The sequence below is a fragment of the Carcharhinus amblyrhynchos genome, chromosome 7, assembly GCF_965287045.1.
Source record: "Carcharhinus amblyrhynchos chromosome 7, sCarAmb.v2.hapA, whole genome shotgun sequence".
In the NCBI taxonomy this organism is placed as follows: Eukaryota; Metazoa; Chordata; class Chondrichthyes; order Carcharhiniformes; family Carcharhinidae; genus Carcharhinus; species Carcharhinus amblyrhynchos.
Window position 1 is genome coordinate 72058026 of NC_137330.1, and position 25804 is coordinate 72083829.

At 38.6% G+C, this 25804-nt stretch overlaps 1 protein-coding gene across 2 annotated transcripts in view; it reads right to left on the bottom strand.

Moving 5' to 3' along the window:
* Nucleotides 1–2166: 2166 nt before the first annotated feature.
* LOC145345041 (histone deacetylase 2) overlaps nt 2167–25804 on the bottom strand; it is a 54170-nt gene continuing 30532 nt past the window's right edge. For both annotated transcript variants that reach the window (XM_080192573.1, XM_080192574.1), the window contains 9 exons: nt 18824–18965; nt 17010–17102; nt 16717–16825; nt 16464–16604; nt 12466–12574; nt 9214–9344; nt 7252–7404; nt 4231–4285; nt 2167–3579 (listed from right to left, as the gene is read on the bottom strand). In XM_080192573.1, the coding sequence (XP_080048699.1) occupies nt 3549–3579; nt 4231–4285; nt 7252–7404; nt 9214–9344; nt 12466–12574; nt 16464–16604; nt 16717–16825; nt 17010–17102; nt 18824–18965 (964 nt within the window). In that variant the 3' untranslated portion in view covers nt 2167–3548. The remainder of the gene's footprint in view (nt 3580–4230; nt 4286–7251; nt 7405–9213; nt 9345–12465; nt 12575–16463; nt 16605–16716; nt 16826–17009; nt 17103–18823; nt 18966–25804) is intronic.

Consider the following 25804-nt stretch of genomic DNA (forward strand, 5'->3'; position numbering starts at 1 on the left):
ATTACTGTTGCACTTTCGATTTTGCACAGTTCGGATATTCCCAAACACAATACTTAACAACCTTTTTCATTAAGAAATAAGTCTTTTGAAAGACATGGATCAGAAATCAATCACTTTAATTGGAACCAGCAAGAGAAAAAGTGAGTTTTATTTCTTGCATCTGTGTACAGTGAGGTATTTTCAATGTATAATGTAGATGTAATGAGAATGTACTGAAGGCATTCAGTCTAGTCACTACAATATTAATGACCCAACACTGCTTGCACTCCTTGTTCTCTAGTAATCACATTCTATATCCTCAAGGGACTATAGATCTTTGCAGTGTTGGCACATGCAACACAAGTGGAATGCTAAATGAATTTCATTTTCCCCCAATCATTTTAATAACAGCAGAGTTGATACTTAGAATTCTGAATCACTCAGGATTATTGTTAAAGTACACTTTTTTTTTAGGTAGTAGTACTAAATTTCTATTTGGAAGATCTGCACTTGAACCTCAGCTAGCGGCTGAGTTTCATCAGTTCTTGATAAGATTACTTGACAGAATTTTTTTTAGTGGCATACTTCATCATGCCAGACACAACAGAACTGCATTTCCTACTTTGGTTTGACAACATATCTCAACCTTTATTACATCCTGCAGTATTTTATATCATTTTGGAAGACTGATTCCAGGCAGTGTATAATTAAAGGACCACATTTTTTAAAAAATGCTCTTTATTTCATTCCTCAAGAGGAATCATCTACAACATAATTGAGAAAGTAAAAATACTAATTTTTAAAATTTGGAACTGAGGTGGCATGGAATCATTATAGAATCCCTACAGTGCAGAAGCATTTGGCCCAGAGTCTGCACAAATTCCCCAAAGTGCATCCTATCCAAGCCCCATTCTTGTAACCCCACATATTCATCCCTCTAATTTCCCCCTCCTCTCCAATCTACACATCTTGGGACATTAAGGGGCAATTTAACATGGCCAATCAACCTAACCTGAACATCCTTGGACTGTGAGAGGAAACTGAAGCACTCAGAGGAAACCAATGCAGACATGGGCATGTGTAGAAATTTCTATTGCTATTAACTGGATTTATATAAGGCAACTTCTTCAGGTTTAAGTTGCATTCTAATATAAATATGTATAAAATTTAAGAACCGTTTCCAGTAAAATCAAAATAATACAGCACTTTGGGAGCAGACGTATAGTGCTTTGGATAAGTGAAAGTTATTATTGCTGCTTAATAATGTTATCACTATGTTTCAGGTAAATGTTTATCTCTACATTATTTTCCAGTTCCCCCACCTGTGGTTAGACATTCTAATGTCATTCTATAATTTAGAACGTTCGAAAATCCTGAAATAAATTGGTCCTAAGCATCCCATACTACAATACAAAAATACATACAACTGCAACTATTTCAAATAATGATAATGCTCCCAACTCTGAAGATGCCAAAGCAAAAGAGCGCTTTAATTATTTAAACACAATGAGGACATTTGTTCTGAACACTGAATGAAACATTAGGGGAGTCAACGACCTAGAAATCATTGATCTATTAATCCAGTAACTCAGCTAATGAATCCCGCCACAGCAAATGATGGAATTTGAATAAAAAGCATTTGGAATTATGACCATGAAACCATTATTGAGTATAGGGAAAAACTAATCTGGTTCACTAATGCCCTTTAGGGAAGGAAATCTGCTGCTCTTACTTGGTCTGGCCTACATATGACACAAGTCACAGCAATGTGGTAGACTCAACTGCCCTCTGACAGGCCTAGCAAGCCACTCAGTTGTATAAGGGCATGACACCCATTCCCCACGAATGAAAGAAAAACACTTGCACTTTCCCACTGACATTCTATGGGCATTGCCACGGCAAATTGCTGTCAGCCAACCATCAAAATGTAGTGTCCTCTAGAGGACATCTGGTCTCTATGTGAACAGGACAAATAGTGTCTCTTTCAACAGTCCAATAGAAGAATCAATGAAGCAGGAATCTGAAGCAAGGAGTGTCAGTTTGAACTGTGAATTTAAAGTGAAATCAGACACAGTAAGAAAGTGAAAGAGACAGAAAGTAAGAGACAGAAAGAAAGAGAAGAAAAATCTTTAATTGTTTTCAAATCACAAGTTGAACACTTTTAAAAGTTAATTTTGAGTAGTCAGAATGTCCTTTGGCAGCAATTCAGACTTATCACATCATTAAAGGGTACTGAAACTGGAATGGATATGCCCCAACTTCTTCTGATAAGTTTAGTCCGTATCCATGCCCAACACAATGGCCAATTTAATGCAGAAAAGGACGACCATTGAAACCACTAAGATAAAAGCAAAATTACTACGGATTCTGGAATTTGAAACAGAACGTCAGAGCTCCGAAAGGTCATCCAGGCTTGAAACATCAGCTCTGTTCTCTCTCCATAGATGCTGTCAGACCTGCTGAAATTTTCTACCATGTTCTATTTTTGGACCATGGAGACCACATAAGTTTTCAAAAACAATTTCCGTCTAATCTTCGTAACCTCGAAAGCCAGCAACTTCACACCAATGTATTTGAATGGTGAATCAAAATGCAAGTATTATCATGCAATTTTTACAGCAAAATCCAGCCCAAAAAGAGTGCAGTGAGGCTCCACATTGTGGGTTTTTTGTTGTAAATGACTCCAATCATATTGACAAATCCCAAAGTACAACCCAAAGTGAAATGGTTGTCTCCTTTAGGCCCCTTCAGTTTGATATCCAGAGACTAACAATTGGGAAGTTTCTGAAGTAGCAAAAAAAATGCCTTGAACCTCTTCTTCCTGGCAGCACAGCAGTGCAACAACACTGTTTAAAAAGAAACACCGGGGTAACTAATACTCGTCAGGTGATTTTCCAGGACAGATAGCTGACAATGATCCATGCATCAATGCCAATCTCTTTAGTCAAATATAAAACATCCTTTTCGTTCACGGTTATAAATTTAGGCTGACAGTCCCTAAATAAAAATGTATTGATAAAGCAGGTAACTTTTTTCCAGCTCGAAACCACTTCTTCCAAACAAAATGTTCTACAAAGAGTGTTTTTGAAAGTAGACAGCTGAGTGATTAGCATCAATTGGCTAAAAATTTAGAAACCATCACTGTAATAATGCTACCATTTATCTCCGTGTCGATGAATGTTTCTCCCAATATGACAGACACATACATATTTGGTCATGTAACACCATTTAATTACAAATATTTGTAAAAGTAGTAAACTCAGTTTTCAACAAGATAACATAGCATTTTCAAAAGCAAAACATTCAGGTAAAAAAAAAACAGATTTACTTACAAATGTTATTATTTGCAACATGGTAGGGTGGTTGTCAAAACTAAACCTTTTTTTCAGCTTCATAATTAGGACTATTTGTATTTCTGTTGCTTAGAATATCACAAAGAAACTGACAAACGTAAATGTCTAGTTTTGAAATAAATATGTGGCCCATTTGAAATAGTACAAAAAGTCTGCAGTCTCCCAAAGGCATAACTTTCTTTGAGATGTGACCTTCATTCGCTACACAAAATAACTTCAAATGTTCATGGATTGCTCAGACTTGGTCCTGAAGAAGAGAATAAATAGCATTAGTGACTTTTGTTACCACAATATCATAAATGCAAACACTGTGCAATATAATGACTATTTCAGAAAAGAATGACCATGGAACCCATAAATGTTTTTAAAAAATATTTCCCATTAAACTTTCCACATTTCTTTTCTGAAGATGCTGACTCTTACTAGGTTATGCCATCTGGTATCTTTCCTAAATGACCATTACTCATGTTTGAATAAAGTACAAGACTGAATGTCAGCAGGCTATGTAACAGTGGGGAGCATTATAAGCTCAATGTGATCCAGTTCTAATAGCACCTAAAACATGCATCTTTTGGTGCAAGAAGCTGTGTTGTGGTTAAAAGTTAGAAACATAGGTTTGCCATGGACCCCCTACCCCAATACAATTTTGTGTCACTACTTAGCCGCAAATTAAAGGTATCGCAAGAATTCACGTCATGCAAAATTAGCTTCTATTTATTCAATGCTGTTCAGCTGATTTGATTTTTTTAACTATTATACAGGTGACAACTGACCCTAGATATAAATCAATCAACAGTTTAATTTCGACTTAGATAAATTTGCTTATTTGGTTGTCACCTCTAGTGCACAATGTTACTAATGTAAAACATAACAGCATGTAGACAGCAATTTTGTTTACCCTTTTATATCAGTTTTCTCTGTAACATCTTTAGCTTTGTCATCCTCTTCAGCATCTGCAAACAGTTCAGTCATTAATACGTTGGTTAAAGAGAGAGAAATTTACAGAAAAATAAAATGTTCCTCTTAGTGGTCTGGTAATTTAACACTTGTTTCTTAATTTACATCTGCAGAGTTTTGAAGCCATGATTTTCTGAATGAACATGTGGCACATTTGCTACCACGGAGGTGATCTTCCTCATTCTTTGATTAAAATTCAGTCTTCTCATATAAATGTAATTTTGCTAGATACTTCAGAGAATAAATACAACAAAAAAAATCACTGTCTTGGTATTCAGTTCTTTAAGGATGCAAGATATAGCAAAAATTTGCTCTCATAACAGGGGTTAGAAGATAAAAATGAGATCAGAAGCAAAATGAAGTCTTGCATACAACATACAACTGGAACATCATCTCACTTCCAACAACTGACATTATGATCCGGGAGACACCCATAATATTATTTTTCAATCCAGTAATCAGGATATTTTAATAAAACGAAAAATCCACAAAGTTCATGGTTTAAATAAAATGTCACAACACAAAAATCAAAAAACATGCACCCTAAACACTACACTCTATCCTAACTAGTTAGGTTAAAGATATTAAACATTCAATGAACACAGTTACTTAATCCCTAAAATGAACTTCTTGACTCAAATTTCTTTCTACACCCATTCGACTTGCATCAAAAAAGTCAGATAATGATCATATTATTTCAGGCCTATTGCTAACTTTTCGCAAGGTTGTATCTTCAAATCACCTTCAACCATCCCATGGTTGTAGATGCTTAATTCAACACCTAATATCTTTAACCTAACTAGTTAAGATAGAGTGTAGTGTTTAGGATGCATGTTTTTTGATTTTTGTGTTGTAACATTTTATTTAAACCATGAACCTTGTGGATTATTTGTTTTATTCCTGGATTGAAAAAAAAAAGTTACAGGTGTCTCCCGGATCATAATGTCAGTTGTTGGAAGTGAGATGATGTTGTACGCAAGACTTCATTTTGCTTCTGATCTTTTTTATCTTTCCCACCACCCTCGTTATGAGAGCAAATTTTTGCTATATCTTGCATCCTTAAAGAACTGAATAGCAAGATGGTGGTCTTCTGTTGTAAACTCTGTCAACTGATTTATTCTATGAAGGATCTAGGCGTGGCTAGTGTTTTAAGTATAGCACCTCAGATCAGGAATCTCTTGGTTCTGGTGTTAACTATGAACTCTTGCATCTAAAGCTTTCACTCTTTACTTGTTATAAAGTGTTATAGTAAGCACTTTCCTACTTGAGTGTACGTACTGAGGTCTTTAGCGGCTATGAGCATGTATGAGTACATCATCAGTAGTGCAGGCTTTTGCGGGTCTAGTCTTACCACAAGGGACCATAAGGGTAGGTTGCGGCCTCCAGTTTTGAGTCCATGCTTTACCGAGGAATATTTTGAAAAGTAAAGATGAAAGAGTATCACAATATTTCGATTATTTTTTTGTGACCATGTCATCACATCTTTTTGACGATGCAGAGAAAAAATGTGAGTAGCAGTCGATGGCTCTGATCAGAGGGTTTGAGAGTTTTTGGTGGAAAACAGGTAAACTGTATATTTGGGACTACTACCGAATTGGTGGAAGAGAACAAGGATTTGACTGAATATGTGGAAAGGTTTTCTTGGCAAACAGAATTACACGAGGCTAAAAAGCATGCAGTTCTTCTAAGTATATGTAAGGCAAAGACTTACAAGGTAGTGAGGAATTTAATAACATCATGGACGTATAATTTGTGGATTTAGTTGCACTTGTTCAGAATCACCACAATCCTATGACTGTTAGGCCGGATATAGGCGTAAACTTGATGACGTTGCCAGCTGGGGCAGAGAAGATCAACAAAGACTGCAACTTCCTGATCTTGAGCCCCCATTGACAACCTGACAGACAGCAAACATTGGCTCAAGACTTCACCCAAGGAATTTCTTTAATTGAAGGGGGGTTTGGGGGTAGTCATCAACATCTTGGAAGGCCATTTGCATTTTAAAATGACTTCCCAGAGTCATATCCCAACGTAATCAGTCTCTGTAAACATAAAAGGTCACCCTATTCTCAGAATCTCTTTCATGTCAGTTTGTCTTTTTATATTCTGCTTCTTAAAAGTAGTGTTCATCCTCTTCATAACTTCACATGCATAACTTTTAAAGATAAGTATACAGTAAACACATTCAAATCCTTCTCTCTACAAGGGCAACCATTCTCTTTGCAACCACACCAAGTTTCTTCCGACCACTACTTTGAATATCAAACTTGCATTTAACATTTTTCAAAATTCTGAATGTGCACATGTTGCTTCTCTCACAATTGGACTGTATTTCGTTCAGATAAATAGGGCTGGATTTTGCAGTACACAGTAAAACAATGGTACTTGTCATCGACCGAAAAAAACAGCTGTTCCCAAAGATGGAATGATTTTGGGGAAGTCCCCAAGGCAAGAGAATTGCCAAGCTTCCAACTAGCTAAGCAGCCAATCACATCGTAACATTCACATGGATGACAATCCAGGAATTTTAAAAACCTTTTTTAGCCTTCACTTTTAATTTAAATTTTCAGATAGCAAAATAACTTATGATTGGAACACAAGAGAAGCTAAAATAGCAAGTTTCATTAAAAAAAAAGTGCAGATTTTATTTTAGTATGGAGAAATGTGAAACTCCACGAACACTTCATTTACCAAGTTGTACTTAAGGGTTTTTTCAACAAGGCTAAATAGCATAACAGTGAAACTTTTTGACAATTCACTGACTGCTTAGGGATTGTAGTCTGTGGAATCTCAATAGTTTGCCTCTGGAGCGCTTCAGAATTGCTAACAACCCATGTCTAGATTTCTGTATTTTTCTGCACATGTGGACTTCCAAAGTTCCCATCAGTTTCAATGAAGCAATGACGACGATCACAGAGTTGCCGTGATTGTTCCCACCAAATCCAGACCTCAGCGCACTCACCATTTTTTCTGTCTTCTGGTTCCTTCTTTTCTTCTATTCGTGCTCGTTTGGTACTTTTCTTATGATTTGCAATATTACGTCTACCTCCTTCACCTTCATCTTCAGAGTCTGAAAATTCCTCATCACAGGCTATTCGCTTATCGGAAGCTCGAACTGCAATAAATCAAGTAAAATCATCTGTCAAGGTCCATGTTCTCAATTCAGATGTTTAGAATCCTTTTTCAAAACACTGACAAATAAACGCATGAATATAGAGAACGTTAAGCAGACAGATAGATTTACATTTATTTTCATAACCTGAAAAAGTGCCGAAGAACTTTGATGTAAATTCAACGTCTAATCACCGTTGTGATTAAGGAAATGGTTTATTTTCACATAGCAAGATCCCCAAACGAGCACTGAGATAATAAAGAAGTAACCTGTTTTGTATTGCTCAAGGGAATAATATTGTCCAGGCCAAACGACAGAACTCTACCACTCTTTGTACAAATATTGTCAAGGGATCATTTACTTCTACTGAAAGGGCAGATTGCTTGGTTTAATGTCTCAGCCAAAAGTTAGCATCTTAAACAGTGTTGCATTTCATCAGCACCACACTAGGATATCAATTTAGATTGTGTACTCAAGTCGCTAGAACCTTTGAGAGCTACTTTGTCGTAGAAGTAAAGTTTATTTATTAGTCACAAGCAAGGCTTACATTAACACTGCAATGAAGTTAGTGTGAAATTCCCCTAGTCACCACAGTCCGGTGCCTGTTCGGGCCAATGTACCTAACCAGCACATCTTTCAGAATGTGGGAGGAAACGAGCAACCGGAGGAAAGCCACGCAGATACAGGGAGAACGTGCAAACTCCATACAGACAGTGACCCAAGCTGGAAATTGAACCTGGGTCCCTGGCACTGTGGAGTAGCAGTGCTAACTACTGTGCTACCATGCTACCCCATACACAAGTACACAATTTGAGTATACAGAAAGAAATGCCAAAAAAAAATCAAATCTCAACTTTAATAAAATTTGAATGATTCGGTAAGCACTTTAATTGTGGAAACAAATCACGTTTTCCTCTTGTGAGCTCAAAATTAGAACTTCAGAAGACAGAGGCATTTCTGACTATCATTTCAGCCTGTTGCATTCAGATATTTTCTGTCTCTCACCAAATATAAATAATCAATAGATACCCATTTCTCCCATGTCTAAATACATTGCATGTTGGTTCTAAGCATCTACCTTTGGAATTACTGTGTAATGATTTGTATGCGTGCGGTGGAGATAACATATTGTACAAGCATTTATTCATATTGTTGACAGGGTAGATGCTAAAAGGTAGTTTCCTCTTGTGGGAAAGTGTATGACCAGAATCAGAATAAAGTGTCGCCCATTCAAGACAGGGATGACGAGGAATTTCTATTTTCAGAGGGTTGTTGAATCTGTGGAATTCCTTACTGCAAAAGGCTGTAGAGATTGGGTCGTTAAGTACATTCAAGGCTGAAATAGATTTTTAATCAGTAAGGGAATCAAGAGTTAGGCAGGAAAGTGGAGTGAGGATTATCAGACCAATTATATTCTTAATAATTGGTGATCATACTCAATGGGCCGAATGACTTACTTCTGGTGTTCCCTCTTATGGTCTTTATCAAGATGATTTCTGGTTGTGATTATCTTCCCAATCTATAACCTCTTCTGAGCGTCCAAAAACATTGCCTTCCTTCATTTCTGATATACTGAGCATCCCCATCTCTATTTGCCCAATTAACAGAGGCCAGACTTTCAGCAGTTTTGATCCCAAGTTCTGAAATTTCCTTCCTCTGCCTCTCTTCACCTCTTTCTCCTGTTCTGAAGACCTCTGTCAATCCTCCTGATATTTCCATCTTGGACTTGTCAATTTTTATTTGTTTACACTTCTATGAATATTTTACTACATTACTGCTAGTGTTATAAAACATCAGTGCACTACCACTAACTTGAAATTCGCTTGTCAGGATCATCTTCCTCCTCGTCTCCACTGTTTTCTTGAATAGTATCCTCTGGAATAGCCTGCATCTGGACGCCAGGTGCATGAGGCAGCATACGTAGATTTTCAAATAAACGTATTCTGTAAAGAAACAGGACAAATCACACAAAAAACTGTTTTATAGAACAGTAGTACAATCTGAAATAGAATTGGGCAAACTTACATCAAAAGTTAAGATACTGTCGCATGTGCAGCAAAACTACGTACGTGGAACATATGTTAATTCCTTTACAAACAACTAAAAAACTTTCACGCATGTGCAAAATTCACGCCACCAGCCAACAAGGTAGACTTTCAAACCGGGTGCAAATGGTGATTTGAGTTTCTAAAAATGTATTATTCTTGTACAGGATGTGAGCATTGATTGCTAGGTCTGCATTCCTAATCGCTTTTGAGGTGTTGGAAAGCTGCTTTCTTTAACCTACGATGTTGGTCCATGTAAAGTACTGTTGGGGAGGATGTTCCAGGATTTTGACCCAGTGACAGTGAAGGAACTGTGATATAGTTCCAAGACAGGATGTTCTGGCCTTACATGACTCCAGGTCGACAACAATGTGGTTGACTCTTAAATGCCACAGGGATGGGCAATAAGTGCTGGCCCAGTCATGGCGATGTCCTTTGAATGAATAAAAACAAAAGTGCTGTCCAGGTCTTCCTGCATGTGGACACAATCTGCTTTAGTATGAGAAACTGCAAATGGTGCAATCATTAGCAAAATTCCCTACTTTTGGATGATGAAGGTATAGTAATTGAGGAAGCAGCGAAAGATGGTTAGGCCTAAGACTGCTCATTACAGAAATTCTGATTTTAATTTTCACTGATATCAGTGAAAATCAGGTGGCATCCACAACAGCAGCATTACACTACAATGGCAACTTTTAGTGTTCTTCACCTCAGATTTTGAGTGCAGTAAATGCACGTTGAAACATTTGAGATAAGGAGTGGTAATTCTTCCAGAAGTGAACAATTATGTTTATTTACAAAATATACATACACACTTCTCCTCTGATTATCACAGTCATACCATATGTGAAATAATGAACCCTTGCAATTCGTCTAATTCATCTTTTCGGTAGTGTCATATTTCAAGGTACTTTTAACCGTATTTTCAGAGAAAAGATTTGAAAGAGAGTTACATTTAAATTTTAGTTTTTTTCAAGTATTCACAGAATTGAAGAAAGTGCAATGAAAGATGGTCAAAACATTAATGTGTTGTGTGTTGAAGTTCTTCCATAAAACTGAAAACAATAAGCAGTTCAGTAATCAATGAACATCTTAGGTCTACTGTGTAACAGCAACCAGCAACTGCGTGCTAGCTGGAGAACCAATGGCCATCGTCATCACTTTTTTTTAGGCATTGACTGCTGAATTAAGTGACACTCAGGTACTTAACTGGACAGCGGCAGACCTTGCCCAGGCCTGAGGGCAAAATTCCACCTGCCGAGAGCTGCCACTCATCAGCCTTATTGAATTGCATCGTAACTGTGCAGGCAGTGATTACTGACAGTACTTCACCCACTTGAGGCTTATAGTTGTTGCTGGGTCCAAGACCACAAATGGGTGATCGTTGGAGGGCGGTTGTTGGTGGCGGCTCTCCGCCGACTCCCCCATGTCCCAGTGCTAGGTACCTCAGGCACTGAATGTCTTTGAATGAAGGTCACCCCCACCCGCTTTCAGGAGCGCCCTACATGGGTTAGCTTGTACGCTCCTGACATGGTGAAGCCACTGTCTGCCGCTGGATTAATATTGGTGATGGTGGGATGAGACTCTTAAGCGAGCATCAATAATCACCCTGACTCATGACAGGGCAGAAAGGTAGTCCATGTCATGGACTTAAAAGGGATGGAGATGGAAAGTGGCAGTGTCTCCATTCACCAGCCTCCTGCCTAATTAAGTGCATCCCACCACCGGGACAGCATTAAATTCTGCGATTGCATTTGTGAGAGCCAAGATCCCAAGCACTAGGCAGGGATTATTTGTAATGGGCCAGTCATTCTATTTATAGACAGAAAAAAAATAGGGACATGAACAACCATGAGACCATTTTTTTCAATGTAAACAGAGGGTACAGGACAGCTTTCACCATGTATAATGACTCATAACATAACTTCTAACTGTATACCTAGATTCAAAATCAAGGAAGATGACTCAACAACTTGCATTTAATTTGTACCTTTGATGTATAAAAAAGTTCAATGCGACGAAGTATAAAGTATTCATTGGTTTGTCATACAAAAAGACAAGATATAGGAAGCAAGTCTAGTCTTAATATTAATAAATCTTATCACACGTTTTCTCACTCCACTTTTCAAAAGATTGGAGAGCCATGTGTTGTAAAAGAGAGAGATATTCAGCTTGGGTCACACCCCAGAATTTTCAATAGCTCAGCACTGGCCAATAATAGGGACCACTTTTAAGAAGATACTACCACCGCTTAAACCAATATCTAAGGCAAAGCCCAAATTCAAAACATGCATCTTTACTGAGCATTTCTCATCAATAGTTGAATTTCCCTAATTTTAACCAAATACTTCAAGGAAATATCTTCCTCTATTTTGTAGGGTATTTAACACTAGCATTTTATAGTATTGAATGCTGGAATATGAATTAGAGCCATGCTTAGTTCTGACACAGAGTCATTCAGACTTGAAACGTTAGCTCTATTCTCCCTCCACAGATGCCATCAGATCTGCTGAGATTTTCCAATATTTTGTTTTTGTTGCTTACTTATCTGACTTGGATTCTCAAAATTCATCACTGTCGTAATGACAGGGTAAGCATAGTAAGGAGTCTCTCAACATCAGGTTAAAGTTCTCCACTTGGAGTCAGCAGCTTGCGGTATCAATGGCAGCCATGACGTGGAGATGCCATTGTGAGATGAACTTGTGGGACTTCTTACCGTGCTTACCCAAGTCCAATGCCGGAATCTCCACGTAATGATGGGGAACATGCAACAGAATCCAAAGAAAGGAGAATTTGCAAAGGCCCAAATTCCTACTCACACTGAAAGGTCATTATCCCATATGATGCAAAGGAAACAGGAATAAAATGCAAGTTGATTAGAACACGCAGGGTAAGACTGTTAATGTACAATTGTAAAAAGCACAGTTTTATGTTTAAATCAGAAGCCATATACACTTTGTACTAGATTAGGGATTCAAATTATCTGTTTATCAATTGTAAAAAAATTCAGAGTACTTACTTAATCTTTTCCATGTATTCCAGTGTGTTCTGGTTTGTCATATTGGAAGGACTGATGTGCAGTTTAAAGTCTGGCCCGAAGTACTCAAAATAGTCATTGTAAGGTAACTCTGAATTAGTAAAATAAGCAATGTAAATAGAATCAGGATCATGTCGAAATATAGAGCAAAATAACAGTGCTAGTCCATCCTATTTTTACATAAATAACTTATTAAAAGAATAAACTATTTCATAATGTAGACTATTAGAGGGATAGAATTCAATACCAGAAGAGATGTACTAAATTTATATTATAAAATAGATAGAAGCACTGGAGCAAGTAAAACAAAAAAAAGTACATGGATGATATTAACTAGCAGGGAAGATTGAACGTGAGCCTTCAGAAGACTGGGAGTTGACCTAATAGATGTCTTTAAAATTAGAAAAGCATTGATAGGATAGACAGAGATGATGTTTCTATTTAGTGGACCCCAAAACTAGGGGTCATAAGTTTAAGACATCCAACAATTCAAAAAAAACTTCATAATATAGAGAGAGTATGATGAGAAAGCAGGGCTGGCTACCACATGGATTGATTGATGCATTTAAGAGGAAGCTCAAGAAATAAATGGAGAGGAAGGGAATGGGAGGATATGTTGAAAGGCAGAGATGGAGTAAATAAAATGGGAGAAGATATGCATATACATAAAAAGGCATATATGCATAAACACAGGAATAGATTAGTTGGGCCAAATGGCCAGTTTCTGCATTAGAAATTTTATGGAATGATTTGTGCACTAGCTAGATACATACAACTACAAGTTTGCTTGCCTAGGTCTGAATGTACATAAATGCCAAGGAACTCCTATGCAAGTTTGAAGCATGACATTGGGAAGCTCCCAGAGAAATAATGAAAATGGCTAACAGTGGATATTTATGTCATTACTTTTGTAATGCTCGTGTGCCTTTAAAAATTTGTTTGGTTGGAATGGTATTTAGCTGTGAAGGCTTACACAATATCATGGTTGTTCTTTCTTTCTTGCTTGTAACTGGTAAAAGTTATTGCTAATTTTTTTTCTATATATGTCAACTGTATTCTTAAATAAACTTTGTTTAATAAAAGTTCCCCAGTGGGTCATTTGAATCATACCTGAAGTGAATCATCTCATGCTTACCCTAGTCAAATTCAAATTGCAAAACTTACGATCCAAGCAGACTTCCATGAAATATTTTGGAGTTTTGGACCTGAATTATAACACTTTGGACATTTACATTAGGAGTTCTCTCAATTGGCTGAAGTTCTGATAAGAGTTAGAAGAACACAGTTAAAATTTAATCTCTGATTAATGACTATGGCCTGAATTTTGTGCGAAATGAGTTTCCGGCACCAATCGGCCTCAGAATGTGATTTTACACAGGCTGGCCAATTAACGGGCACCCAGCAGAAACATGCGCTGGGAAGAAGGGGATGCACCTAGACAAGGGAAAGTGCAGGCTGATGCTTCTAATGTGCGCCCTCAAGGGGACTTCCACTACAGAACTATCTCAGGGAGTCGCAAACCTGAAAAAATAAATCCCGATGAAAAAAAGCTGCAACGAGTGTCTAGGCAGCACATTTAAAATATAAAGTCTGTTCTTAGACGCCTTTTTGAATTTTATTTCAGCTCATCCACCCTGGGTTGAAGTCGTAGCTAAAACGTAAAAGCCTCTTGACCAATTGGTCCACCCTGTCAACTGTACAAGTAGATGGGCCACGTAAGACTGCTTTCAAAAGATCCCTTAATGGGTTAAATTGCCTGCTTGGTTGTTAGTGGGCACTCTTCTGACTCCCTGGCGCTTCCACCAATAGAAATATTGCGCAATTGAGTGATGACATTGGGACGCATGCCTGACGTATTCTCACGCTATTTCACGTGCTTCTGGAAATTCCAGCCGAAGAATCGTATCTACGTTCATTTCACATATTTATGTTTTATCTCTGTACAAGTGATAAAATATACAATCTTCTGATCAAACTAGCTGTATCGGGAGGACACACAACTTAATCAAAGGCAGCCATGCATCAGTTTTCCTCATACATCCAGAAAGGAGCTTGCCTCGTTGGCACATTCAAATACTGGAATGAGCCTGATAGGAAATCCATGAGAATCATGTTTCAAGTTTATTTACTGATGTCACAAGTAGACTTACATTAACAATTCAATTAAATTACTGTGAAAATCCCCTTGTCGCCACACTCTGGCACCTATTCGGGTACACTGATTTTCTGAAAGAAATGGCAGAGGTGATAGCGGATGCCTTAGTAATTATTTATCAAAATTTGCTGGACTCCGGGGAAGTGCCGGAAGATTGGAAAACGGCTAATGTTACGCCGCTGTTTAAAAAAGACGGCAGGGAATTACAGGCCAGTTAGTTTAACATCTGTAGTTGGAAAAATGCTAGAATCTGTCATCAAAGAAGAAATAGCAAGGCACCTAGAAAAGAATGGTTTAGTCAAGCAGACGCAGCATGGATTCGGTAAGGGGAAGTCGTGTTTAACAAATTTATTGGATTTCTATGAGGATGTGACTAGTGCGGTAGACAGAGGGGAACCGGTGGATGTGGTGTTTTTAGATTTCCAAAAGGTGTTTGATAAGGTGCCTCACAAAAGGTTGCTGCAAAAGGTTAGGGTGCATGGAGTTGGGAGTAAGGTGTTAGCATGGATAGAGGATTGGCTGTCTAACAGGAAGCAGAGAGTTGGAATCGATGGGTGCTACTCTGGTTGGCAGTTGGTGACTAGTGGAGTGCCGCAGGGATCAGTGCTGGGGCCTCAACTGTTTACCATTTACATAGATGATCTGGAGGAGGTGGCTGAGTGTAGGGTAACTGATTTGCTGATGACACAAAGATGAGTGGAAAAGTAAATTGCGTGAAGGGTGTGGAAAGATCTGGATAGGCTGAGTGAGTGGGCAAGGACCTGGCAGGTGGAGTATAATGTTAGCAAGTGTGAGGTTATTCACTTTGGTAGAAATAATAGTAGGAGGGATTATTATTTAAAAGGTGAAAAGCTGCAGCATGCTACGGTGAGGAGGGACCTGGGGGTCCTTGTGCACGAATCGCAAAAACCCAGTTTTGCAGGTGCAGCAGGTGATCAAGAAGGCAAATGGAATGTTGGCCTTTATAGCGAGGAGGATAGAATATAAAAGCAGGAAGGTCTTGCTACAAGTGTACAGGGAACTGATGAGGCCGCAGCTGGAGTACTGTGTGTAGTTTTGGTTGCCGCACTTGCGGAAGGATATATTGGCCTTGGAGGGAGTGCAGAGAAGGTTCACTAGGCTGATACTGGAGATGAGGGGGTTAGCCTATAAAGGGAGATTGAATAGTCTGGGTCTGTACTCGTTGGAGTTTAGAAGGCTGAGGGGGGATCTTATAGACACATGAAAGATAATGAAGGGGATAGATAGGGTAGAGGTAAAGAGATTCTTCCCACTTAGAAAGGATAGCAGGACTAGAGGGCACAGCCTCAAGATAAGGGGGGTGCAGTTTAGATCGGAGTTGAGGAGGAACTTCTTCACTCAAAGAGTGGTGAATCTCTGGAATTCTCTGCCCGGTGAAGTGGTGGAGGCTACCTCGCTGAATGTATTTAAGTCACGGGTAGACAGGTTTCTGATAGACAGGGGAATTAAGGGTTATGGGGAGAAAGCGGGAAAGTGGAACTGATCCACTTCAGATCAGCCATGATCTTACTGAATGGCGGGGCAGGCTCGAGGGGCTAGATGGCCTACTCCTGCTCCTATTTCTTATGTTCTTATGATGGAAAATTTAGCATGGAATGTGGGAGGAAACCAGAGCATCGGGAAGAAATCCACAGATACAGGGAGAACGTGCAGACTCCATACGCACAGCGACCCATGCCAAGAATCAAACCCAGGGGTCCTTTGCACTGTAAGGCAGCAACTGAGCAGAAAGCTTAGTTGTGTTTTTAAAGGTTGCAGGCCTTAAGTATAGACTACCAAAACTTTATTTGTAAAAAGTAATTACCATTCGGAATCTCTGTATCCAAAGCTACAGCGGTCTCGTATGTCCAGCAGCGAGCAACATTTCGGATTGTGTAGCCTCCGCCTCCCAGCATCAGTAAGGGCAGGTTGAAGGTCTTCATGAATTCCACACATTTAGCATGACCTGTTTTACCAAACAATAACAAATTTACAACAGCCTCATCTATAAAATATCAGAACACATCATAGGCTTTTCAATAATGTATTATAATTCACTATGACACACTTGCTTATACCTTTTAGTGTGAGGTTAAAACATCCAAGTCTGTCTCCTGACAAAGAATCAGCTCCACACTGTAATACAACTGCACTGGGCTGGTACATTTCCATTACCTTGGTCAAAATCTGCATTAAAAATGTGACACAAGATAGGATTATTTTATTTATTTTGCCATACCCATGAAGAACTTTTTTAATAAAACTGACAGTAGTTCATATAAAACTGTTATATTTCATAAAGTGTTGCACAATTATTACAGTCAAGCTTAAATAATTACTAAATGAGGAAAATAATATTTAGAATACTTACTGGCTTAAATATCTGCTCATAAGATTCATCATCAATTCCATCTCGCAGCGGAAAGTTCACAGCATAATATTTACCTTTCCCTGCTCCTATATCCTATACATACATGACAAAAAAAAATTCAGAGCCAATTTTGAGGCACAATAATTACTGAATACTACACAAATATTACTTTTGGTGCAGGGAATATCTGTACCACAACACTATATTTTCAGATGTTTATGGCTTCAGATTGCCACTTAGATCTTTCCTGGGTTTGCAACTTGCACAATAAATTTTATCTCTGGATCACTGGAAATCAAAACACATTTATCCCTGTTGATTGTTAAGTTCTTATGCTAATGAGTGACAATCTTACCACTTTTCAGAGGGTCAAACCATGAAGGTACCTGTTTTCTCCTAGACATTTCTCAGCTAATTATTTTCTTTAAAAGGATTGCAGTCATTGGCTAATAAAAGCTCCATTTAGGCACAGCAGGTTAGAATAATGTCTTTCAGGTCTTGAACTCAAATTCAAAATCTTTCCAAGCTGCCAGGTTGAAAATGTCCTCAGATAATTGAGTTTCTTCATTTTTTAAACAAGGAAAAAAATACCAGCTGCTATACCATTTCACCATCTGGCTGAATACATCACTACAACATAACCTGCTGGGCCATCATAACTGCAGACTGCAACTGAATCTAAGACATCTGGCCAGTAACGTAAATCAAGACAACAATCCCACACACAGTGAAAGGAAAAGGCTCTTTATTATTATGTAAATCACAGCTAAAAGTATGGCACATTTTATACATTAACCCTATCTTATTTATTTCAGCATTAAATGGAACAAAACCAAAGCTGTTGAATGGCTTTTTTGAATGATTATTTATTACCTTGCCATTTCTTTAGAAGCGAATCACCAAATCAGATTGTGCGATAAACAAAGGGCTGGATTTTTATGCCAGGCATATTTTCATTAGAGAAGGGGGCAAGGGAAATAGGTGAAGGACCCAACCCATCATCTTTCCATTTCCCACCCATTCCCAAGCTCATCCCCATAACATGTTAGGTGGCCGGTACGTAAATAAACAATCAAGGGTCAACTGAGCTTGTTAACAAGCCAAATGACCCCGATAATATGTTCCCCATATTGTAATATGGTTGGCAAAGGCAGTCAGGTGGGAATGAACAGACTCATTTTGTTGAAAGGATTTAAAAGAGTGGGAAGGAAATGAGCGGGTACCATCTGTACAGGTGGTCTTTGTGCATGGAGAGGGTGCCTACCTGCTCTCCAAATTGTACCAACCCTTGGCCCACTCCCCACCTAATATCTCACACCGACTGTACTCTGGGATCCATTGGACCGTGTCCCTGGCACTGCTGGGATTGATGGAGTGCCAACCAATCTGATTGACTGGCAGCTCCCTAAAACCCCACTGCTAGACAACTCAGTTAGCCCGCAGCATGTTACAGCTGCGGACAGGCTGGTATGGAGCACTTCGCTTCTAGGGGGAGGGGTTGAACAAAGTCCAAAGTTTCTCTGCAGTTTGTTCCTTGTTTAACTTTTTCAATGTTAGTTTAGAACAAAAACAAGCAAGAATTCTCTAAAAATTAACATCAGGTTTGAAAGACAGAAAATAAAATATTGTTTTAAGACACCAAGCAACAACACTGGCCAAACACAATCTTCGAATCAGTTGTGGTTTGTAACCATGCACAATGTCTTCGTCTTTTTCAGATGGCCATTTGAATAGTTTCAAGTTATTAAAATAATTTAGCTTTTAAATCAAAACTTGTGTTTACAAACATCTCTGTTACTGAAGCAACCACTCACCCGAAGGTCACCTGTGCCTGGGAAATATTCACCATATTTATGGAATGAAACAGTCATCACTCGATCTGTTGTATAAAAAGCCTCTTCCACACCATCTCCATGGTGGATGTCAATATCAATATACAAAACTCGCTGATGATATCTGTGGAAGTAGAAACCACTACATTTAGAACTGTGTTTTCTCTAAATGAAATGTTCAATAGGGACACTGTCATCACTTTAAATCACAGCAAAACTTAAGGCATTTAGGAGGAAGCCCATGAAGATGGGTTTTTTCCCACCCACTAAATGAATATTCTGCATTACTGTTTGTACTTTAAAACTGCTGGCATTCAGTGAATATGGGCTTGAAGCAGAATTTCCGCTGCAGTTCTTCTGAAATCAGTTTCCCGATATCACTGTTAAGAATTTTGCCGTTTGCCTCCCAGGATGCCAGGTCAAGAAGAAAGCACAAAGTGAATTGATACCAGAATAATGGAAACCAGCCAAAATGGTACTTCCACAACAGAATACTAGGCAAATGGAAATTAGTGTATCAAAGGCGAAATTCTACCTCAGAGAGGGCACAAAAAGTAGTGGTAGATCAGCCACCAGTTACATACATAAAATTGCAAAATGCATACATAGGAAAGTAAAGAGTTATCGAAATTAGAAAGAAAATGTAGTAGGGTAAAGCAACTTGAAAAGGGAAGAATGAAATGCAGAATTGATTTAATTAGAATAATAAATATAAAAATAAAAAAATTCAGCCGAAAGAATAGCATACTAAAGAAAGCAAAGAGACTAAGGCCCAAAATGAAAAGTGTTATGAACAAGGAAACAACTGAAATAAAGGAACGAGGGGCGTGAATTTGGGCCAATAAAAGAAAAGTAGCATTAAATATGAGGAATAAAAAGATGAAATGCGTGAATTGCAAAGTGGGAAATAAACCAGATAAAGTTGAGAAACCAGAGAGGCTTCACACTCTGCCAACCCAGCTTAAACCTGCCACACCAGCATTGGGCACTTCGCAACCATTTTTGCACTGGCCAAGGCGTTTTCTGCACCACAAATGGGGTTTGGCAGAGACTGCAACTGTGGTGCACTTTCATTGGTGACTCTCATAATTGAAGACTACCTCCTGCCGAAGTTCAGCAGAGGGCTCAGAGAGCTCCGTTTAGTCACTGTGGAAGCTATTGCCTGGCTTGGTGATTACTGTAACACGATAACAATACAGCCAGAGAAATTAGAAGCAACTCAATTTAATAGAATAACAGAAACTTGGTTTCAAACTGTACAGAATGGGAAATAAACAGTGGGTTTCAATTTTTTTTGGAGGGCACAACAGGTAGGATAAAAATGAAAAAAGGAGTGTGTGTTATGGACAGGACTAATAAAGAAAAACGTGAACTTGCATTTATATAGCACATCTCATGATCACAGGATGTCCTAAAATGTTTTACAGATAATCTATTTTGTTGAACTGCAGTCACTGTAGTAATAAAAGGGAATGAGTCAACTAATTTGTACACAACATAGTCCCACAAACAGAAAGAAATAAACGGATCAATCATGTGCACTAGATAAAAAACAGAAAATGCTGAAAAGATTCTGTGGACCTGGCAACATCTGTGGAGAGAAAAATAGAATTAACTTTTCAGGTCAAATATTAACCTTTTTATATTCTCCACGATGCTGCCAGACCTCCAGAATATTACCAACATTTCCATTTAAGATTGCCATAATTAGCAGTAGTTAGCTCTTGTATCATCTGCTGTAGATCTCAGCTCAGAGATAAATAATGAATGGGCACCCTGGGCAACTCTGCTGCTCTTCAGCTATTTACATGGAATGTTTTAAGTTCACACAAGTGGGCGTACAGATTTAACATTACATTTGAAAGGAACCATTTCTGACAGTGCAGCGGTTCAAAATTGAAGTGATGTATGCACAAAGGAAGCACTGAGTCAATGTGGTTAAGATATCAGTGAAATAAAACACGTTATGTTGGTTAGGCTGCATTATGATCTCCCCAGCCCACACCATCCCACCCACCCCAACTGTGAGGAGGGAAATGAAGAGGAAATATACAGACATATTAGAAAGAAAAGGAGGAACAAATTATCATCCTACAAGGTTTTAATTTCCTGCTCAATCACTAGAACAGAGGGACTAACCAAAGAAAAGGGAATGGGATTTCTAAAGTATGCATAAGATTCCTCCTTCAAGCATTGCATTCATATGTCTATGAGGGACAGGCATTGCTAGTGAGTAACAAAATGGATCAGAAAGGTGAGTTACATGTGGGTAAGCAGCTAGGGAGTTGTCATAACGTGATACAGCGAATAACTAAATGGAAAGGAAAAAGGTTAGTACAGTAACGCCAGATTGGAACAGACAGATTTTGGTAAGATGAGGAGTGAGCTTGCTGAGGTGAGACAGAAGGAGAAATTGACACACAGGAATGTTGATTACCAATAGGACAGTTTTAAAAAGACTGAAAGCTGCAGGACAAATACATACCATTAAAAAAGGAGACGACTTCAAGTTTCAGGATGCTGTGAATAAATAAAGAGGTTAGAAATAAACTAAAATTGAGGAAGGCCTATGGGAATTGTAGACATAAAAATCAGAGATTACACAAAAAAAGAAAAAGTTAGCAGAAGGATAAGAAGAATAAAGAGGAAATATGAAAGCAAAATCTCAATATTAGAAAGAACAATATTGTATAAAAATGCATCAGTGAAAAGAGAATTGTTAAATATGAGTTTGAAGCAGAGAAAATAAACATAAATTGACAAGGCTATCTAACAAATACTTTGTTTCAATATTCACAAAGAGTGTGGCGGAGGTAAGTCATGAACTGGTTAAAAGTAAGAGGGATATTATCATGACCTGTACTGGAGGTATTATTTAAGATAAATGAGCACCAAGAGTTAGGACCACAGGGAGACTGGGGGAGTAGGATTTGGATAGAAACACAGAGCCCTCATGGTTGCTTTGAAGGAATGGTAGTAGAATGATAATGTTACTGGAGTAGTAGTCCAGAGATCCAAACTAATGCTCCAGAAACATGAGTTTAAATCCCAAAACACTAGCTAGGGGAATTTATAGTCCATTAATTAATAAATCTAATGAAATGCTACTCTCAGTAATAATGATCATGAAACTACTCAATTGTCATCAAATCTCTTTTGTTCACTGATGTTGGGAAAAAGACAAAAGTCTGAGGGCATGTACCAACCGACTCAAGAACAGCTTCTTCCCTGCTGCCATTAGTCTTTTGAATGGACCTATTACATATAAAGCTGATCTTTATCTTCCCCTATATGTAACTGCAGAACTATATTCTGAATCTCTCCTTCCCTTCTCCTCTATGTAATCTATGAATGGAATGTTTTTGTCTGTAAAGCACGTAAGGAACAACACTTTTCACAGTATTCTAATACATATGATAATAATAAATCACATCAAATCAATTCATTCAGCGGAGGAAATCTGCGAGCCGACTTGCAACTTGAGACCAACAGCAATGTGGTTGACTCCTAACTGTCTATTCAAATGTCTTAACAAGCCATTCATTTGCATGAAACAGATTGTTAGGATCTCTGTAGAATTTTTTCTGTAGACACTAATAACCTTTAAAAAGAAATATAAGCTACCAGCAAATGTCTGAAAGAATGATATGACTAATAGCACTATTGACTAAACACTATCTTTGTAGGCAATTTATACTTTAAATCACCAGGCCACCTTTGTCTTCTTGCACAACCAAAAACAGTTCAGAGATATACTTTATACTGTGTGTTAAACAGACGTTCAATTCTCCCGGAACCAGTCTTAGGTGATTCTTAGAAGGTGCATCTCTGTTGTTTTCCTTTCTCAGCCTGGGAATTTTTAAACTCAGAACTGTCTTTCACAAGGCAGTTTCCCCCCGGTGATTCTTCCACGAGCATAAGCTAGGCCAGTCTTCCTGCCTCATTTTAACTCATCATGGATTTGGTCTTTTCACTGTTTGTGAGAGCTCCCACTTGTATGCTTCTGTGGTGAATCATAATGACTTGCTTCCTATAGCTGCTCTCCCTCCTCTGATCTTGGCATGCTAACCTTGCCCGAGATTTTCAGGATAACTTAAGCTTTTCCTTTCTGAAATTCCACCTCCATGATGACGTGACTCATATGGACCTTGTGATTAGCTATCCTCGAGATCCCAACTGTCTCCTATCTTGGAATTAAATGGGCAGTTTTAAGCACAATTGTGTACAACTACATGTTCTGAACACTTTCTTGGGACTTTGGAGATTCATGCTTGAACCACTATTAGCACCGAGGTTACTCTCTTCAAGTATAAACACTTTGCACTTTCTTCTCAGTAAAACAATCTGGGTCCCACCCAGGCTCACTGTTAACTTTGTACAGAATTTGAGTATTACTGAAAAAAGGGGCACGTTATTGAAGCTTTTCATCTTACACTTGTCAGAATAGATTTGCAAGAATACCAATTGTAAAGGGAACAATAATTTGTACTGCATGAGAGAATGTTGCTTGGTTGGCAAATGGACCCTGATTTGTCAAGATATTGCCATAGGGAGTGAACTAGAAAACTGATGTTCCTAAGCTTTTATTTAGCTGAAAAAGCTACAATGCATAGATATGCAATAAGTAGCAAGCAACACCTATGCCACACAAATACTCCACAGCACCATCGCCATAAACAGAGGATCTAACCATTTCTCTTTGTTCTTCAAAGACATTACCATCATTGAGTTCTCCAATATCAATATACTGGGAGTTACCACTGACCAAAAACTGAACTGGATCAGCCATTTGAATACAATGATTAAAAAGGCAAGTCAGAGGTTGGAAATTCCGGACGAGTAACTCATATACTTTCTCTCCAAAGCCTGCCCACCATTGACAAGGCTCTCCTTTTGCTTGCATGAGTGTAGATCCAACAGCAGTCAATAAGGTCAACAATTTCCAAGACAAAGGAGCTTGCTTGATCAGCACCCCATCCATCAGTTTAAACATTCATTGCCTCCACCACTAACTAACTCTAATCAAGAAAGTTAAAAAATAGTATCAAATTGGAAGAAAAAGTATACAATTCCACCAAAATCAGTGCAGGTTGGAAGGCCGAATAGAATACAAACAATTGCAAAGAGCGATTAAAAGATTATTAAGGGGGGGGGGAAATTAAGAGTACTAGAGCAAGCTAGCTAGAAATGCTAGTAAGAGAATGAGAAATCTAAAGATGTGCAGGTTGGATGGATTGACTATGGTAAATTTGATTTGATTTATTATTGTCACATGTATTAGTATACAGTGAAAAGTATTGTTTCTTGCACGTTATATAGGCAAAGTGTAACATTCATAGAGAAAGAAAGGAGAGAGTGCTGAATGTGGTATAGAATCATAGCGTTACAATCATAGCTAGGACGTAGAGAAAAATCAACTTAATGCGAGGTAGTCCATTCAGAAGTCTGATGGCAGCAGGGAAGAAACAGTTCTTGGTCAGTTGGTGTATGTCGTCAGACTTTAGTATCGTTTCCTCAACGGAAGAAGGTGAGAGCTTGTTGGGGGTGCATGGGGTCCTTAATTATACTGGTTACTTTTCCGCTGCAGCAGGAAATGCAGAGTGTCGGGGGGGGGGGGCCTGGCTGGCTGGCTGGTTTGAGCAATAGATTGGGCTTCGTTCACAACCCTTGCAGTATTGGACGGAGCAGCAGCCATACCTTAACTATAGCGTCAGCATGGAGGGACCAGGACAGGTTGTTGGTGCTCTGGATACCTAAAAACTTGAAGCTCTCAATCATTTCTACTTTGTCTCTATTGATATGGACAGGGGCATGTTCTTCTTTACGCTTCCTGAAGTTGATGACTATCTCCTTCGTTTTGTTGACATTCAGGGAGAGATTACTGTCAGCGCACCAGTTTCTCTATCTCTTCCTTGTACTCCATCTTGTCACTGTTTGAGATCCAACCCACTCTGGTGGTGTTGTCAGGCTACCTTGCATTAAGTTGATTTTTCTCTACACCCTAGCTATGACTGCTATACTACATTCTGCACTCTTTTCCTTCTCGGTGAACAGTATGCTCTGGCTGCATAGCAGACAAGAAACAATACTTCTCACTGTACACCAATAGATGTAACAATAGCAATTCAAATCAAATAATGAAAATAAAGAAACGGCAGATGAATTGAACAGATAATTTTGTACCTATCTTCACTTTAGAGGATATAAATCCCAGATGGTGACTCAGGAAGTAAAAGAGAGCGAGGAACTTGAAATAATAGCAATCACCAGGGAATGAGCACTAAGATAGCTACTGGAACTAATATCTGACAGGTCCCCAGGTCCTGATGGTCTTCATCCTAGAGTCTTAAAAGAAGTCACTGAGATATTAGATGCATTGGTTTTAATTTTCCAAAGTTCCCTAGGTTCTGGAAAGATTTCAGCAGATGAGTAAAGAGCAAGAGAGAGTCTTCCATTCAAGACAGGAAGACAGAAAGCAGGAAACTACAGACGTGTTAGCTTAACAAATGTCATAGGGAAATTGCTAGAAGCTATTATTAACGAGATTATAGTGAGGCATTTAGAAAATCTCAATACAATCAGGCAAGGTCAACATGGTTTGGTGAAAAGGAATTCACATTCAACTGATTTATTGAAGTTCTTTCAGGAAGTGACAAGCAATGCAGATAAAGGGGGACTTGTGGATGTGCTGTACTTAGATTTCTAGAAGGCATTTGACAAGGTACATCACCAAAAGGTTGATATGCAAAATAAGAGCTCAAAGTGTAGGGGCAACATATTAGCATTAATAGAAGGTTGATTAGGTAACAGAAATCAAAGAACATAAGAACATAAGAAATAGGAGCAGGAGTAGGCCATCTAGCCCTTCGAGCCTGCCCCGCCATTCAATAAGATCATGGCTGATCTGTCGTGGCTCAGTTCCACTTTCCCGCCCTCTCCCCATAACCCTTAATCCCCTCTCTT